The sequence below is a fragment of the Dromiciops gliroides genome, chromosome 1 (assembly GCF_019393635.1).
Source record: "Dromiciops gliroides isolate mDroGli1 chromosome 1, mDroGli1.pri, whole genome shotgun sequence".
Classification (NCBI taxonomy): domain Eukaryota; kingdom Metazoa; phylum Chordata; class Mammalia; order Microbiotheria; family Microbiotheriidae; genus Dromiciops; species Dromiciops gliroides.
In genome coordinates this window covers 490,257,715-490,274,566 of record NC_057861.1, presented here as the reverse complement: position 1 = coordinate 490,274,566, position 16,852 = coordinate 490,257,715, and the positions used below count along the sequence as shown (strand labels likewise).

At 41.4% G+C, this 16,852-nt stretch overlaps 1 protein-coding gene across 4 annotated transcripts in view; it reads left to right on the top strand.

Annotated features, from left to right (window-relative positions):
• SLC5A10 (solute carrier family 5 member 10) overlaps nt 1–16,852 on the top strand; it is a 186,461-nt gene that overhangs the window by 155,752 nt on the left and 13,857 nt on the right. For all 4 annotated transcript variants that reach the window (XM_043978046.1, XM_043978048.1, XM_043978044.1 and 1 more), the window contains one exon: nt 15,676–15,844. In XM_043978046.1, the coding sequence (XP_043833981.1) occupies nt 15,676–15,844 (169 nt within the window). The remainder of the gene's footprint in view (nt 1–15,675; nt 15,845–16,852) is intronic.

Sequence of the window (16,852 nt, the reverse complement as noted above, 5' to 3'; positions counted from 1 at the left end):
CCCAACTCAATTCAATTCAACAAGCTTTTGTTAAACAATCAATGTACAAGATAAGGGAGGGGTTGGATATATAAAGATAAAAAACTGAAGCAGTATTTTTCCTCTGGAAGATTATATTTTATCACCCTTAAATCCTAACTCAATCAGTTAACAAGCATTTATTAAATGCCTGTATGTGTCAGGCATGGTATAAGGTGCTGGAGATACAGAAACAAAAGTGAAATACTGCCCACTCCCCAGGAGTTTGCATTCTGCCTGGGGAGACAACAATATATACACAAAAGACAACATAAGAGATATATGTAAAAGACATACAAAGTAGGTTCAAGGTAACCTTGAGGAAGAAAGCCACTTGCAGCTAGGGAGACTGGGAAAGGTTTCATGCAGAGGATGGTGCATGAGTTGAATATTGAAGGAAACCAGAGGTGGAAGTGAGGATGGAAAGTATTCCAGACAAGTGGAGAGCCTGTGCAAAGTCATGGAGTTTGGAAATGGAATATTATATGTCAGGAAAAGCAGGAAGGCCTGTACAAAGAGAGTCATGTGTAATAAAGTTGTCCAGGAAGGATGGGGCCAGGTTGTCAAGAGCTTTAAATGCCAAATAGAGGGATTTCTATTTGATGCTAAAGGTAACAGATTCACTGAGTTTACAGAATGGGGAGGTGACATGGTCAGACCTGTGATCACTTTGGTGGCATTGTGGAGGATGATTTGAAATAGGAAAATCCAAGGTAGAGAGCCCAATTAGGAGGTGATGGCAGTATCTAGGCAGGAGGGAGTGAGGGCATGAATTATGGTAGTGGTCATGTGAGTAGTCAGACACAAGAGATATAATGGAGGTAGAAGTGACAAGATTTGACTGGGGGTGGAGTATGTAGGGGGGTATATGAGAGTTGTGAGTCTAGGATGACATAGAGGTTACAAATCTGGGTGCCCTAAACAGAAACAGGGTGCTAGAAGAGGGAAGTTTTTTTAGGGGGAAGGTAGAAATAAGTTCTGTTTTGGATATATTGAGTTTGAGATTCCTAAAGGACATCCAGTTTGCAATGTCCAATAAGGCGTTTAGTGATGTGGGAGCTCAGGAGAGAAACTAGGACTAGATATACAGATCTGAAGTCATCTTCATAGAGTTGGTCATTGAACTCAAGCCAAATGAGAGAGGGAAAGAGAAAGACAGAAAGACAGAGTTAGAGAGAGTAAGGGTCCAGGGCAGAAGCAGAAAAAGAGATAGTCCTGGGCAGCAGAGCCTTGTAGTATTCCCACAGTTCAAGAACCTCATAAGGAGGGAGTGAAGTCTATAGTCTCCCAAATTCCTCCCCTAAAGTCGTATGTGGATTTGATAGTACTAAAACAAATTCAGTGAAATGCAATTACTTTATAGAATTTCAAATGGTTGCATGAGTAAAGACCATGGGAAGAAAAGAATAGAGACCATAACCAGGAAGTGAGACGGTGATTATATCATTCACTGAGAGGGGGAGAAGAGGGAAACCTAGGTTAGGAAAAAGATAGCACAGATGGAGAATCTGAGGTCAATGTTCTGAAATACTTTAAGGCTTGGAAAAGCTCTATAACGTGACCTTATTAAGTCCTTATTTGCGTATGGACTTGTGTAAAAGGAGTTGGACACAATCTCTGACCCAAAGAGTTTTTGGTTACCAGTGCTGCCTCTCACCTGCTGTATATAACCTTGGGCAGGTAAATCCTTAGGGGTCCATATCTGGGTTGGGCTCCTCATTGTGGTGGAATTTAGTCTCAACCCTTGGAAGTAGCCTGAAGATGGGTTTTCCCACCAGGACATCTCTGTCCTTTTAGTGATTGACTGATAGATATTCTCCTACCTTCCAAAGCTCTAAATACAGTTCTCCCTCTAACAGCCTCAGCCCAGTTTGGGCATTTGAGAGGCATAGGGAATGTAATTAGAGGAGTCCAAGGAATCAGGGAATCTCAAATTGGAAGGAGGATGGTGACCTTATTAGAGCCAGAAAGCTTCCCCCCCCTCCCCCAGTGGCTCATAGGAGAGTACTTGTTGAGAAGTAAGGAGGCCTCTTTTCTCTTTAAGAAACATGTCCCATTCCAAATGGATGATGTGGCTTTGGGGGAGTGAGGCTTAACTCAGCATCACATTGGAATTTACGTTGGTAAATGTTTAACAACCGACTCTCAAAAAAAATGTATGTAATTCATACGGTTAAGTTTAATCTGCATTCTTAACATTTTCTCCATTACTTTCTTAAATCTAGATAACAAAAGTAAAAATCAAGCTCTGTTTGTAACATTTGGCAATTTCTGAAGTGTAAAAGACTCAGACTGAAAATGTAACGACTGGCTCTCATAAGCTAGTATGAGCTAGCTCTAGTACATCCCTTGATTTATACAAAATAATGAACATGGTACCTATTTCCCCTCCCCTTCTCCTTATACCTTAAGCCTGTCCTATTTCAGAGAACCTTATTCATGCTTTGTGCTGTGGTAGAAATAGAATAGGTCAGAAGACCTAAGCTCTAGACCTAGTAAAATATAAGCTAAGTACCCCTTAAAAGACAAGGGGTACTTTTTCCTTTTTTTTTTTGGTCCTTGTATCCCCAGAATACAAGCACAATGCTTTTTATATAGCAGGAGTTTAATAAATGTTTCTTGAATTGAATTGTTGAACTAGACCAGGGAAGTTTAATGGCAAGAATGATGAACTGAGGGTCATAAGACCTGGCTTATAACCTGTCTTCTCCCATTAACCAACTGTGTGACTTTAGGCAAGTTGCTGCCCTCTCTGGACCTTAGTTTCTTCTTCTATAAAATGGAAACAATAATTCCTAAGACCCTGACATGTCCTGAGGCTCAAATGAAGGAATGTATGTGAAAGCACTTTAAATACAACCTAAGTATGAAATGATGATCAGCTTGGCGCTACCATTCACTTTCTGTGTGCTCTTGGGTAAATCACTAACCCTTTCTGGGCGTCATTTTCTCCTGTAAAACAAGAGGGTTAGACTAAGTTATCAAACTTCAGATGGCCAGAAAAACTTCCCAGTGCACTCCAAATCAAAATATAACTGGAAAGTGCTTAATAAAATAAATTTAAAATATAAAGTAACCTAGATAATGTTCATTCATGGTTTGGGGGTTTTTTTTGGTTTTTTTGTTTTGTTTTTTGGTGAGGCAGTTGGGATTGTGACTTGCCCAGAGTCACACAGCTAGTAAGTGTCAAGTGTCTGAGGCCGGATTTGAACTCAGGTCCTCCTGACGCCAGGGCTGGTGCTTTATCCACTGCACCACCTAGCTGCCCCTATTCATGGTTTTTAAAGTCCATTTGAAAACAACCACATGCTTCCCAGCAGATCATCCCCCACTATTGCTGTTATTTTGTATACAGTACATTTATTTCACTCTGCTTCAGCTCATGTAGGTCTCTCCAGGTTTTCCCGATAGCATCCTGTTCATCACAACCTCTATATAGTACCTTAAGCTTGACAGAGAATCTTCTTCACAAAAGCCCAGCAAAGTAGGTACCATACATTTTTCCATCAAGGCAATGATCCAATATAACCCTGAGGGACTTATGAAGATTGCAACCCATCTGCAGAGAAAGAACTGATAGTATCTAAAAACAGATGGAAACACATTAAAATTTTTTTTTCATTTCCTCTTTGACAATTCCTTAATCTGAAGTTTTGGGTTTTTTGACTGTTTTCTCTCACAACTAGCTAATATGGGAATTTTTCCATGACTACTCATGTATAACTTATTTTGAATTGATTGAGTTCTTGTGGGTGGGGGTGGTAATGGAGGGGGGAAGAGAAGTTGGAACACAAAGTTTTTTGAAAAATTTCGTTTTCACATATATTTTGGAAAATAAAATTCTATTCAGAATAAAAAAATTCCATTTGACACCATTGGACTAGCTGGTCTCTGAGTTTGCCCTTCCTAGACTAATATTTCATGATTCTGAATGTGATTCTAAACATTCCCAAGAGGAAACTCCAGGACTAGCCTATGGAAAATAGAGAGCAGCCTTTGGGTGGGATTTAGAGGTCAAGAAGCTCTCTTGCTGAAAGGCTGGTAAGTGTTGCAATCAAGGATGCAATGGTGCCTAGAATCAGGAAGAGCTGAGTTCAAATCCAACTCCAGATGCTAGCTAGTGACCCTGGGCAAGTCACTTAACCTTTGTTTACCTCAATTTCCTCAATTGTAAAATGGGGGTGCTAACAGTGCCTGGCAGATAGTAGGTGCTATAAAAATAGAACTCTTTCCTGTCCTGCCTCCACCAAAATTTCCTGCTTCATTTCTTGTTTTGATTGTGGCAGCATAGTCTAGGAGAAAGGGTCAGAAAACCAAGAATCTCTACAACTAATATCCCATGTGACCATGAACAAGTAATTTTTCTGGGCCTATTTCTTCCTCTGTAAGATGAGGAGACTAGACAAACATCTTGTTAAAATACCTGCAAATGAAGGTGTTGGATTAGAATAACTGTGTGATCTGTCTCTAAGGTCCTTTCCAGCTCCGAATCCAAGACCCTGCACCAGCCTCCTAGAAAGCCAACAGACTGAACTATTTTTAGTCATTTACAGCCTTTTAAATGAGTTTATCAGTTGCTGTTAGGCTGAACAGGTGTTGGCAGATGGTAGTAGGGAGGCCAACCTTGCCATTTTGCCAAGGGCTCTATGAGTGTGGACTATTTTGTGATCCAGCCTCAGAGCTATGTGCCCAGGCCCATCCCCCTTCTGGGGGAGGGAAGAATTGCTCCTTTTATCCTCAGGTCACCCACCCAGGCCTCCGGGCTCAGGGGAGCTCTCTTCCACTCTCTTTGAGATGCTGCTTTGTAATGATTGTCAGTTAGAACTAGCAATCAACCCACAGGTTTCAGCTTCAAAGTCAGTAAACAGCAAACAGCCCCACTTAACTGGCACTGGGAGGAAGGTAAAGATTATTGACCTTGGCTTGAGGTGAATCACCAAACCACCCTTAGTCCGGTTCTTATAAAAGGTTTCCTGGCCCTCACTTGTTAATTCAGAGCTTTCTTAGCCTTTAGGAAGTTGGTCAGCATGAGCCTATGGACACAGCCCCAGTGGGCAGCTGTTTCTGGTCTGGTCTGGATAGAGGGCTTTCCCTGAGCTAGACTTTACCCAGAAAGTGAGGAAGATTGCAGAAAGATGGCCTAGACCAAAGCTTCCTAAACTGTGGGTCATGACCCCAAATGGGGTTGCATAACTGAATGTGGGGGTCGTGAAAAATTTGCAACAGTAAAAGGTTACGTATGCCTATTTTATATACCTATACACCCGGGGTTGCATAAAAATTTCCCAGGCAAAAAAGTGGAAGAAGTTTAAGAAGCCTTGGCCCAGATATCCTGCATAGCAGGACAGTAGGCCTGCCTTTTCCCCCAAGTTCCATTTATCATATATTGCTTTCCACCCCTCTGGAACTGGGATCTCCTTCAAACAGTCCCTCAGGGTTCCCTCCTTCTATCCAACAGCTATTCTCAGAATCCTGAGACCTTTTCCTCTCTATCCTAGGCCTTTGTGGCTCTCTAGATTAGAAAGATCTAGAAAGTGTGAAAAGATCCAACCATTCTGGAGAGCAATTTTTTGAAACTATGTCCAAAAGGCTATAGAACTGTGCAAACCCTTTGATCCAGCAATGCCACTGCTAGGTTTATATCCCAAAGACATCCCCCAAAGGAGAAAAATACCTATTTGTACAAAAATATTTATAGCAGCTCTTTTTGTGGTGGCTAAGAATCGGAAATCAAAGGAATGCCTATCAACTGGAGAATGTCTAAACAAGCCATAGTATATGATGGTGATGGAATATTATTGTGCTATATGAAATGACAAGCAGGATGATTTCAGAAAGGCCTGGAAAGACTTGTATGAGCTGATGTATAGTGAAATAAGCAGAACCAGGAGAAAATTGTGTACAGTGACAGCAATATTGTTTGGTGAAGAACTTTGAATGACTTGACTGTTCTCAACAATGCAATGATCTGAGACAACCCCAAAGGACTATTGATGAAACATACTATCTACCTCCGCAGAAAGAACTGATATTGATGGAACACAGTCTGAAGCATGCTATTTTTCACTTTCTTTCATTTTTTTTTATTCAAGTTTTCTTGTACAAAATTACTAACATGGTAATGTTTTACATAATAATACATGTATTACCCAGGATTGCTTACAACCTCAGGGAAAGGGGAGGGGAAGGAGAGAAAGAGGGATAAAAATTGGAACTCAAAACTATAAATAAAAATGTTTATCAACTGAAAAAAAAGAAATACCTAGAAAGGAATAAGGCTATCAGCAGCCTGGGGACTTCCTCACTCCTTCCCTCAACTGGTCTGTCCCAGGCCAGTCTATAACCACTCAGGCTTCCTCTTTCCCTTCCTCTTCTTTCCCCTTCTTCTTCTCTTTCCCTCACTTTTCTCTCCCCTTAACCTTAAAGTATGATTCCAGTGATTGAAGCTCATTTATGCTAACCAAGCTACCCTGGCTAAGGGTAATGCTGGGAGTTAGGTACTGCCGTGGGGTTGTCTTCTTAGTCCTGTTAGAGGCCTGGCTTGTTTGTGAGTAGGATATAATGATAACTGACATTTATGTGGTATATCAAGTTTTGCAAAGTCCTTTTTAGATCTCATCTGATTCTCACAGTGACCTTATGAGATAAGTGGCTAAGTGGCTAGAGCAGTTGGACCTGGAATCAGGAAGGTCTGTCGAAGTCCTGCCTCAGACACTCTGACCTATGTGACACCGAGCAAGTCATTTCATCTTGGTCTGACTCAGTTTCCTCATCTGGGTATACTAATAACACCTACTTCCCAGAGATGTTGTGAGGATAAGATGAGATATTTGTGAAATAACTCAACAGGATTGAAACAACTCAACAACAACAAACAACAACAAAAATGTAAACACTATTTATTATTTAGATAGTACAGGTCTTATTTTATTTTATTTTTTTGTGTGTGAGGCAATTGGGGTTAAGTGACTTGCCCAGGGTCACACAGCTATAAGTGTTATGTGTCTGAGGCTGGATTTGAATTTAGGTACTCCTGACTCCAGGGCCAGTGCTCTATCCACTGTGCCACCTAGCTGCCCCAGTACAGGTCTTATTATCCCGATTTTATGAATGAGGCTCAAGGAAATTGTGATCTGCACAAAATCATAAAATCTCAGCACCGGAAGGGCCCTCAGCCGCTGAGGCCACTTATTAACTTATTAACTCCCATTAAACAGAACTGGAGGAGATCACAAATCCTTGCTGAATGCAAATTTATGCTATTTTGTCTCACCTGGACCCTCACTGCAGCAAAGCAATCCTTCTGCTCCTCCATAATCGATTCTCTATCCAAACACTTTCTAAACCTTACCTTCTCTCCTCAAATTTCCCTTGGTACCCCCTTTCTCTATCTAGCCTTTCAGTTGAGGACTTCTCCCTCATACATCACTGAAAAAATTGAGGTCATTCACCAAGAGTTCCCTCCTCTCCCCTTCTCCTTTTCACAAATTCCTTTGACATCATCCTCCACTATATCTTCCTTCACTCTAGTCTATGATGAAGAGGTGGCTCTTTTCCTTGCCAATGCCAACTCCTCTAGATGCATTCTTGATCTCACCCTCTCCTATCTTCTCCAACAAATTAACCCTATTATCACCCCCACCACCATTTTCTTCCTTTTTTAAAATTTTTTATTTTCAGTTCTAAATTCTCTCTCTCCCTCCACCCCTTCCCTACCTATTGAGAAGTGTAAAAAAATTAATTATAATTAGCTAATCTAGTCTGGAAATGTATATAATTTTGGACTTATGAAAAATTATAACTATATGAAAAATGATAAGTTTAGAAAAATTATAATTGGGCCATAAGTCCTGCCACGGTCGCCATTCAAATGTGAAAATATTTAAATGACTGACTGGGCCTAATTTGGGGGCTAAAGCTGACTGGGGTACTAATCTGGGAACTTTTGACTGTTTGGCTATCTGACTGCGTTTAATTTAATATGGGCCAGTTATAAAGTTCCACCACACTGCTCCCAAATTGATAAACTAAAGATTAAGAAGCCTCTTAACTAAATAATCAAAGCAGAGTTTATTTATGAGATTCTATTTAAATTAAGAATATAGGGAAATAAAATGTACAACCTGACTACATTGCGGCACTTCTCTTTCCACTGCTTGGAACTTCTTGAATACAATAAGGGCCTTAGCCGCCGCTTGCCTTAGGGCACTCAGGTACTTTATTCTAACTCTGAGCCCCTTTCACTTTGTAAATCCCCCTGCTTCTAACTTTCCTCTTCTTACTGCCACTGCTGAACCCCTGTGTTTCTCTCTCACCGACCTTCTGTCTGTCTGCTCCATCAGTCTGCCCTCTTCTGCCTTTGCAGCCCCTCTAATCTTGTCCGCCTCTCTTAATCTTGTCTGCAGGCCTTTCCTCCTTGCTCCTAGTCCTGCGTTACTGTTCCTCTCATCCCCCGTCTCCTTGTCCAAACCTCTTCTCAGCCTCTCTCGTCCGTCCCTGTCCAACTGAACCCCCTGAGTCTAACTCCCAGGTCTATATATACCTTTTCTTCTCTCCACTCAAATCTCGGGGCTTTCTGTGCCCCCACAGACCAAGCTAATCTGCCAGTCAGGGCTACGGTTGGTGGGGGGGTGGGGTACACTCCAGCCTCACGTGCTTCAGCATAGGCCCCAGCATAGGCCACGCCAGAGCCCAGCATCTCTCATATACCTCTGCTCAGGTCGGAGGGAGCTGGGGGCTTTTTCCCCTCAGCTGTCTGACCTGGCGTCTTGTACAGCCCACGGGGCTTTTTGGCTCAGCTGAAGCTGAGGATGGGAGGGGGGGGCACCAGTACCTCCCACACAGAAGAGACCCTGAGGGCCTAAGGCTTTCTAATCTCAGCCCAAAGGTAGGGTCCCCAAATCAAAATAAATTTCCACAGAAGGCAAGAAATACAATACCCTCATGATATACCATATGAAGTGATGTAAAACATATTTCAGTATCTCCCTATTTTTCTCCCTCTTGCCTAGAAAAATGTCCAAATGTCTCCTCTCCTTTATATAGCCACCACCTACCCCAAGCTGTCATCACGATAGACTGGATTATTATAATGATCTCCTAATTGACCTTCCTGCCTCAAGTCTCTCCTGACTCCAATTCATTCTCCACCCATCTGCCTAAGTAATTTTCCCAAAGTACAGGTCTGATTCTATCACCTCCTCCCCTCCACCAATAAACTCCAGTGGTACTCCATCCATTAACTTCTAGGATCAAATATAAATTCTTTCTGGCCACCTTGCCCCTTCCTACCTTGACAATTTTTTTTACATAATTATTCACCCTTCTCTAAAATCCCACTCCACGATTCTGCTATGCTCAACTACTTGCTGTTCCAAGCAACCAAGCTCCATCTCTGATCCCCGCCCTTTTGCACAGGCTGTCTCTCATGCCTGGAATGCTTTTCCTCTTTAGCACCTTTTAGAATTCCCTGGATTCCTTTAAGGCTCAGCTCAAATGCTCCCTTCTGCAGGAGAGCTTGCCTGCTCTCCCTGACTGCTAGTTCCTTCCCCTCCAAGACTTCTTTCCATATATGTTATCTCAGCTCCTTGAGTGCAGAGATTGTTTTCGCCTTTTCCTGGTATCCCCAGCATTTAACACAATTTCTGGTACATAGAAAGTACTTAATAAATATTGCTGATTGATTGATTGATTGATTGATTGATTACTAGCTGTCTGACCTTGGGCAAGCTGCTTAATCATTATTTCTAGGCCTCAGTTTCCTCATTTGTGAAATCATAATGAGCTAGCATTTATATAGCACTTTGAGGTTAGCAAAGCATGTTACAAACATCATCTCATTTGATTCTCATAACAACTCAGAGGTATGTGCTACTATTATTCTCAATTTACAGTTGAGGAAACTGAGGAAGACAGAGGTTAAGGGACTTGGCCAGATTCACACAGTTAGTAATTGTTTTTTGTTTTTGTTTTGTTTTGTTTTTTTAGTTTCACATTAACTGGTTCTTTATTGGCTTAAAACCTAAACATTGTCAGTTTGAGAAGAAACCCACTTTGTTGTGGTACAGCAATCTTGCTGTTAAAATCTAAATTCTTCTTGATCCTTGGTAAAATTTATTCCAAGAAAAAGAATAGATACATATTTATTTTTAAAACACGAACCATGGATATTTAGATCTGAAACAAAGACACTTAAATGTTGATGCACTGCTCCCCTGATTTTTTTTTTTTTTTGGTGAGGCTATTGGGGTTAAGTGACTTGCCCAGGGTCACATAGCTAGTAAGTGTCAAGTGTCTGAGGCTGGATTTGAACTCAGGTACTCCTGAATCCAGGGCCGGTGCTTTATCCACTGTGCCATCTAGCTGCCCCTACCCTGATTTTTTAGGTTGAGCATCTTTTTAACTCCCTAAAGACCTTAGCGAGAGAAAAGGATTTCTTACTTGTTCCTATTCTCCTTGAGATGACCAGGAGTGAAATAGAAGAAAAACAAAACAGTAACAACAACAACAACAAAAAAAAACCCACACCAAAAAGTCATGTGGCCTGGTTGTTCCCAAATGGGGTCAGAAATATGGGAAATTTAAAGTTGTATCCACATTTATCACCTTCCTGCCTAGTCAATAAAAGTTTAGATTCATGATAAAAACAAAATTAATATACGCATTTTTGTCCACACAGTTAGTCATTGTAAGAAGCCTAATTTAAATTTGAGTACCCCTGACTCCAGGCCCAGTGTCCTATCTGCTGCATCACCTAGAAGCCTAGGCAGTACTGCCTGCCTTCAGAGAGCTTATATTTTACTGGGTCTAAAGTTCAGTCCCTGTGACCTTCAGTCCTGTTTGTTTCCTTTCTACCACAGCAAGAAGCATGATGAACAAGACACTCTGAAATAAGTTAGGATCCAGAGTAATAAGAAGATGGTGATTGTCACCGGATGGGGAGAGGAAATAGGCTACTATGTTCATTATTCTGTGTAAATTGAGGGTTGTGCTGGAGCCAGCTCAAGCTAGCTGATGAGATCTGGTTGTTAAATTTTTGGTGTTAGCATTTACACAGTAGAAATTTGCAAATGCTACAAATCAAGGCCTGGTTGATTATTTTGTTGATTGTCTTAGGCATAAGAAAGTGATGGGGAAAATGTTAAAAATTCAGATTAAACTTAGAAGTGACTGATGCTTTTCAGAAAGCAGATCGTTAAACATTTACCAACATACTTCTGGAGGCAAGAGACCTTTGTTCTGGTCCTGGCTGTCATTAACTTGCCAAGCAACGTTGGGCAAGTTCTCTGGGCCTCCTCTGAGTCTTCCCTTCTCTGAAGCTCAGTGGTTTTACCTGCCAAATGTTGATTACAGGTTTGTTGTTAGGATCAGGTGAGATGTGAGCCTTTACCTAAGCAAAGTGTCATATAAATATGAGGAATTATGCCTATCATCATCATTTTTAAGGCTGAAAGCAAAAACCATGTAGCTTCAGTCAAGGCCCAAAGAAATTCCTAAGTGGCAGATCCTTGATGGATGGAGGATGATGTGTTGAGGGAAGCCAGATCTCTTTGGGGAGGGCAAAACCTTGAATTTCTGAGGCTGACATGAGAGAGGACAAGTCTGACCTCCTCCACCCTGTCTCTCGGGACCAGTGTTTAACAACCAGCTCTCCAAAAAAGTTTTGTCTGCATTATTAACATTTTTCCATCCCTTCTTTAAATCTATATAATAAATAAAACAAATCATAGCATGGATTTGTAGCATTTACTGATCTCTGAAGTGCAAATACTCACACTGAAATTTTAACAATCAGCTCTTATGAACATGAGCTGGGTTTGAGCTGTCTTCAGCACAACATTGCTTTGGGATCCTACAAAAGGGATCCTGAAAGCCTGGGGCTGGAAGAGCTATTAACCTGTTCTGGGGTGAGATAGGTACGAACCTTCTCTTCTGTTCTTATGTGGCAAGAGGAGCATGGCTTTGGAGTCAGGGGAACTGAGTTCAAATATTGTCTCTGGCATTTACTACCTAAGTAACTTTGGACAAAGTAATTTAATCACTCTGGGTTCCAGTTTCTTTCTCTGAAAAATTAGAGACTAACCCTATACATCCACCTCTAAGTCTAGGATGCTGGCTCTGAACTTCATGAGAGGCAACAACTACCCTCATCCCCTACCTAGTATAACCCTGAGCAAGTCAGGTAACCTCTTTCAGCCCTTTTCCTCATTCGTAAAAGAAGGGCAATAACAGCACCTACACCACAGGCTTGTCAAAATCAAATTAGATAATATACACAAAGCAGTTTGCAAATCTGAAAGTGCTGATATAAGTGAGTTATTATGGTTATTAGTGACTGGCCTTGGAAGGTAGGAGGGATTCTTTTTTGTTAGTTTTTTTTTTTTTGAGGAGATATCAGACTAATTATAATAGCTCATATTTGTAAAGTAATTTAGGCCCTGTAAAGCTCTTTCCTCATAATTCTCCCTTAAGGTAGGTAGGCAAATATTATTTCTCCCCATTACAGATAAGTAAACAGCTTCTAAGTGTCTAAAGCAGGATTCAAATCCAAATTTCCAAGGCAATTCCCCCTCAGAGAATACTCCTGGGCTAGTGGATAAGGTAGTGTAAGGTGGGTAGGTCAGTGTAGAAACTGGGCTAAGGCATTTCTTTCTTTTTTTTTTTTTTTTTAGTGAGGCAATTGGGGTTAAGTGACTTGCCCAGGGTCACACAGCTAGTAAGTGTTAAGTGTCTGAGGCCGGATTTGAACTCAGGTACTCCTGACTCTGGGGCCGGTGCTCTATCCACTGCGCCACCTAGCTGCCCCCTAAGGCACTTCTGAGTGAAAATTTGTTTTTGTTTGTTTTGTAAATTGAATTTTTGGGGTTACATTTTAAGTTTTGAACCATCTCCCTCCCTCCCCACCCCACCCCACACTATAGAAAGCCACCATTTGATACAATTTATAAATATGCATAAAACCATACCATGCATACTTCTATTTGTCAGTTTTCTCCAGAGGTGGATAGTATCTTCCTTTATTGGTCCTTTATAGTTGATCTGAGTATTTATAATGCTCAGAATAACTTGGTCACATTTATTCTTCGAACAATATTGCTGTTACTATATACAACAATCTCTTGGTTCTTCTCATTTCACTTTTCATTATTTCATTCAAGTCTTTCCATGTTTTTAAAAAATCAAACAGGGGGCAGCTAGGTGGCGCAGTGGATAGAGCACCGGCCCTGGAATCAGGAGTACCTGAGTTCAAATCCGGCCTCAGACACTTAACACTTACTAGCTGTGTGACCCTGGGCAAGTCACTTAACCCCAATTGCCTCACTAAAAAAAAAAAAAAATCAAACAGCTCATCATTTCTTATAACAGCAATGTTCCATTACAGTCATATACTACAACTTTTTCAGCCATTCCCCAATTGATAGACATCCCTGCAGTATCCGGTTCTCTGCTACCACAAAGGGAGCTGCTATAAATATTTTAGAACATATAGGTTATTTTCCTTTTTCACTGATCACCTTGGGAAACAGACCTAATAGTGGTATAGCTGGGTCAAAGGGTATACTCAGTTTTATAACTCTTTGGGCATAATTCCAAATTGTTCTCCAAAATGGTTGGATCAGTTCACAGTTCTACCAACAGAGTATTAGTGTCCCAATTTTTCCATATCCCCTCTAACATTTGTCATTTTTCCCTTCTATCATTTTAGCCAATCTGATAGGCGTGAGATGATATTTCCAAGTTGTTTTAATTTGCATTTCTCTAGTCAATAATGATTAGAGTATTTTGTTTGTTTGTTTTTTGGGGTTTTTTGGGGGTTTTTTGGTGAGGCAATTGGGGTTAAGTGACTTGCCCAGGATCACACAGCTAGTTTTTTTTAGTGTCTGAGGCCTGATTTGAACTCAGGTCCTCCTGAATCCAGGGCCGGTGCTCTATCCACTGCACCACCTAGCTGCCCCTAGAGTATTTTTAATGTGACTATATATAGTTTTGATTTCTTCACTGAAAAACTGCCTGTTCATATCCTTTGACCATTTGTCAATTGGGTAATGATTCATATTCTTATAAATTTGACAAAGTTCTCTCTATATTTTAGATATAAGACCTTTATCTGAGAAACTGTATATAAAAATTTTCCCAATTATTGAGTATATATTTGTAATGGTATAGAAGGGAAAGAGGTACTATCAATGGATTGTGCTCTAACCCCACCTTCCCTAACCTATGGGGATTGAGGGGACTGCTGAATCAGAAGGGATAGCAGAGAACTCTCATTGCCATGATTCTTTACCACTGAAGCCAAAGAAACCAGTGTTTGTGCTATCATAATCCAGGTATTAGGTGATGAAGGCTAAAGTCAGGAGCTTAGGATGGTCTATTGGGAAAGGAGAAGACAGAGGTTTTGGAGATATCACCATGGAAGAATTGCTATGACTTGGTGACCAAATGTGGGAGTGAGGAAGAAGTTTTGAGTCTGGATAACAAAGAAGATCTTGATGCCATTCACAGAGATAGGGAAGTGAGGAGAAGAGATAAGAAGTTTGCTTTGGGCCATGATGAGTTTTTAACAAGATATGCAAGGGGAGACATCCAACAGACATGGGAAATTATGGTTTATGGGGAGAGAACAGTGGTTAATGAAGGCTTGGAAAAGACTTTGAAGATGAGAAGTGTCATATATAAGTGTTAATTAGTATTAATTAGTATGTCACCTTCATTCCTTCCCTTTTGCTCTCCTTTCTTCTCCACCCAAGGACTAGAGAGGACAGAATTGGTTGCTCTCTGTTGGAGACATGGAGGTTTGGGGCTCCTGAGCTCTACCCATTCCCCATGTTTACTGCTGCAAAAGTGCTCGGGACTCTTCCTTTTGGTTTCTGTTTTGGGATTGCAGTGCCCCACCTCCCACTTTGCTTATCCCTCATACCCATGTAGTATTATGAACATATCATTGGACTGAGAGTCAGGAGTCCTGGATTCTTAGTTCCAGTTCTGTCATTAAATTACTATGTTACCTTACACCACAGTTTTGTCATGTGTAAAATGAGAGGGTTGGATGGGATTATCTTTAAAGTCCCTTCCAGTTCTAATATTCCATGATTCTCTGAAGCAAAAATAAACTAGGGCACAGTGGCTGGGACTTTTCCCAAAGATGCTGACACAGGTACAGGTGGTTGGTTACAATTCCTCCTGGATAGAGGAGTGGTATGATTCTCCCCTGAAGTTTGCTATTCCAAAGCCTTATGACTCAAGGTCTTCTTTAGGCATAGCCCTGGTAGTCAGGATCCAGTTAGCCAGTGAATCAATTTATCACACCTATTTTGCCCTCAGCCCTAGCCTAGGCAATATTGGGGGACACACATAGTGCAATCATAAATAAGAATAGAACAGTTAAGGTAAGTGTAGGGAAGAATGAGTTCAAGTATACCAAGTTTTCCTCTGCAAACCAACTTAGAGTGTCCTCACTCTGATCCCTCCTAAATCCCTTTCCTCCTGTCCCCATTCCTCCAAAGGGAATTTGGAGTCACTGCAAAGTAGCAGATCATTCTCATTCTAGTTTTCTCTACCTCAACCCCTAGCACAGAGGCTTGAGAGGAGAAATGGATCCAAATAATGGGGATGACTTGTTTGCTACTGGTGACACTGGCATTTCTCCTTCTACAGGCTGGTTATTGTGGTCCTCATTGGTGTTAGTGTAGTCTGGATCCCAGTCCTCCAGGGCTCCAAAAGTGGCCAGCTCTTCATCTACATGCAGGTGGTTACCAGTTCCCTGGCACCTCCTATCACAGCTATCTTTGTCTTAGGAGTATTTTGGAATCGGGCCAATGAACAGGTAGGTAAAGAGCCATAAGGTAAGGGTCAAGGGGAAGGGTCATGTGCACCTATTTAAGAAAAAGGATGGGTAAGGATCCCTAAGTGGATTGACAAGGGAATAGCAGGGGTAGATGAATGGATGAATGTTCTGTTCTGCCCAGCAAGTTGGGCAAATTCCCATCATACCAAAGTTCTCAGAAGTAGGACTGTGATGTCACCAAGAAAATCAATGCCAATATCCCAAGAGTAGTTGGGTAGTAGTAGCTACCTGATGATAGATAACAAGATACTTTTTTCTCTGGAAAGTGTCGACCTGTGTCTGGATGGGGGTAGGGGATTTGGGTTTCAGGTTCAGGTCTTCAGACCTGGGATTATAAGAGCAGTCTCAACCAGAGGAAATATAGAAGCAGTATAGCATAGTGGAAATGACATTGGCCTTGGTTTCAGGAATGCTGGTTCCAATAACTTACTAGCTATATGACTTTAAGTAAGTCCCTTAAATTCTCTGAGCCTTAGTTTCTTAATCTTGAAAACACGGATTATAATTCTTGCAATAGCTACTTCATGGGATCATTTGTCAGGAAAGCACTCTGTAAACTTCAAAGTGCCATATATGTGAATTATTGGTAGTAGTGGTGGTGGTGGTGGTGGTAGTGGTAGTAGTAGTAGTAGTAACAGTAGTAATAGTAGCAGCAGCATATCTCTCAAGTTCCCAAGGTGGTGCTGATCAGACCTCTTGGAGGAAGTGTTTCTGTTTCTTTGGGAAACCACATGTTTTGCAAGACCTGATCATTTGCTTCTTATGAACTGGTGGGCAGCCCAGGTGCCAAAGTGTGTGCCAGGCACCACTCAACCAATATGGTGGGAGGGACACACCTGTCAGCTGGAGATGGTAGGGAAGAGGGAGTATTAAGGAGAGTCAAAACTGGAGAGGACACAGGGAAGACTACTTCTATATCCCTAAGGGCTGGGAAGGTCCCTCCCACCCCACAGGTATTACAGCCCCACAATGAGCAGCTGAACCAGC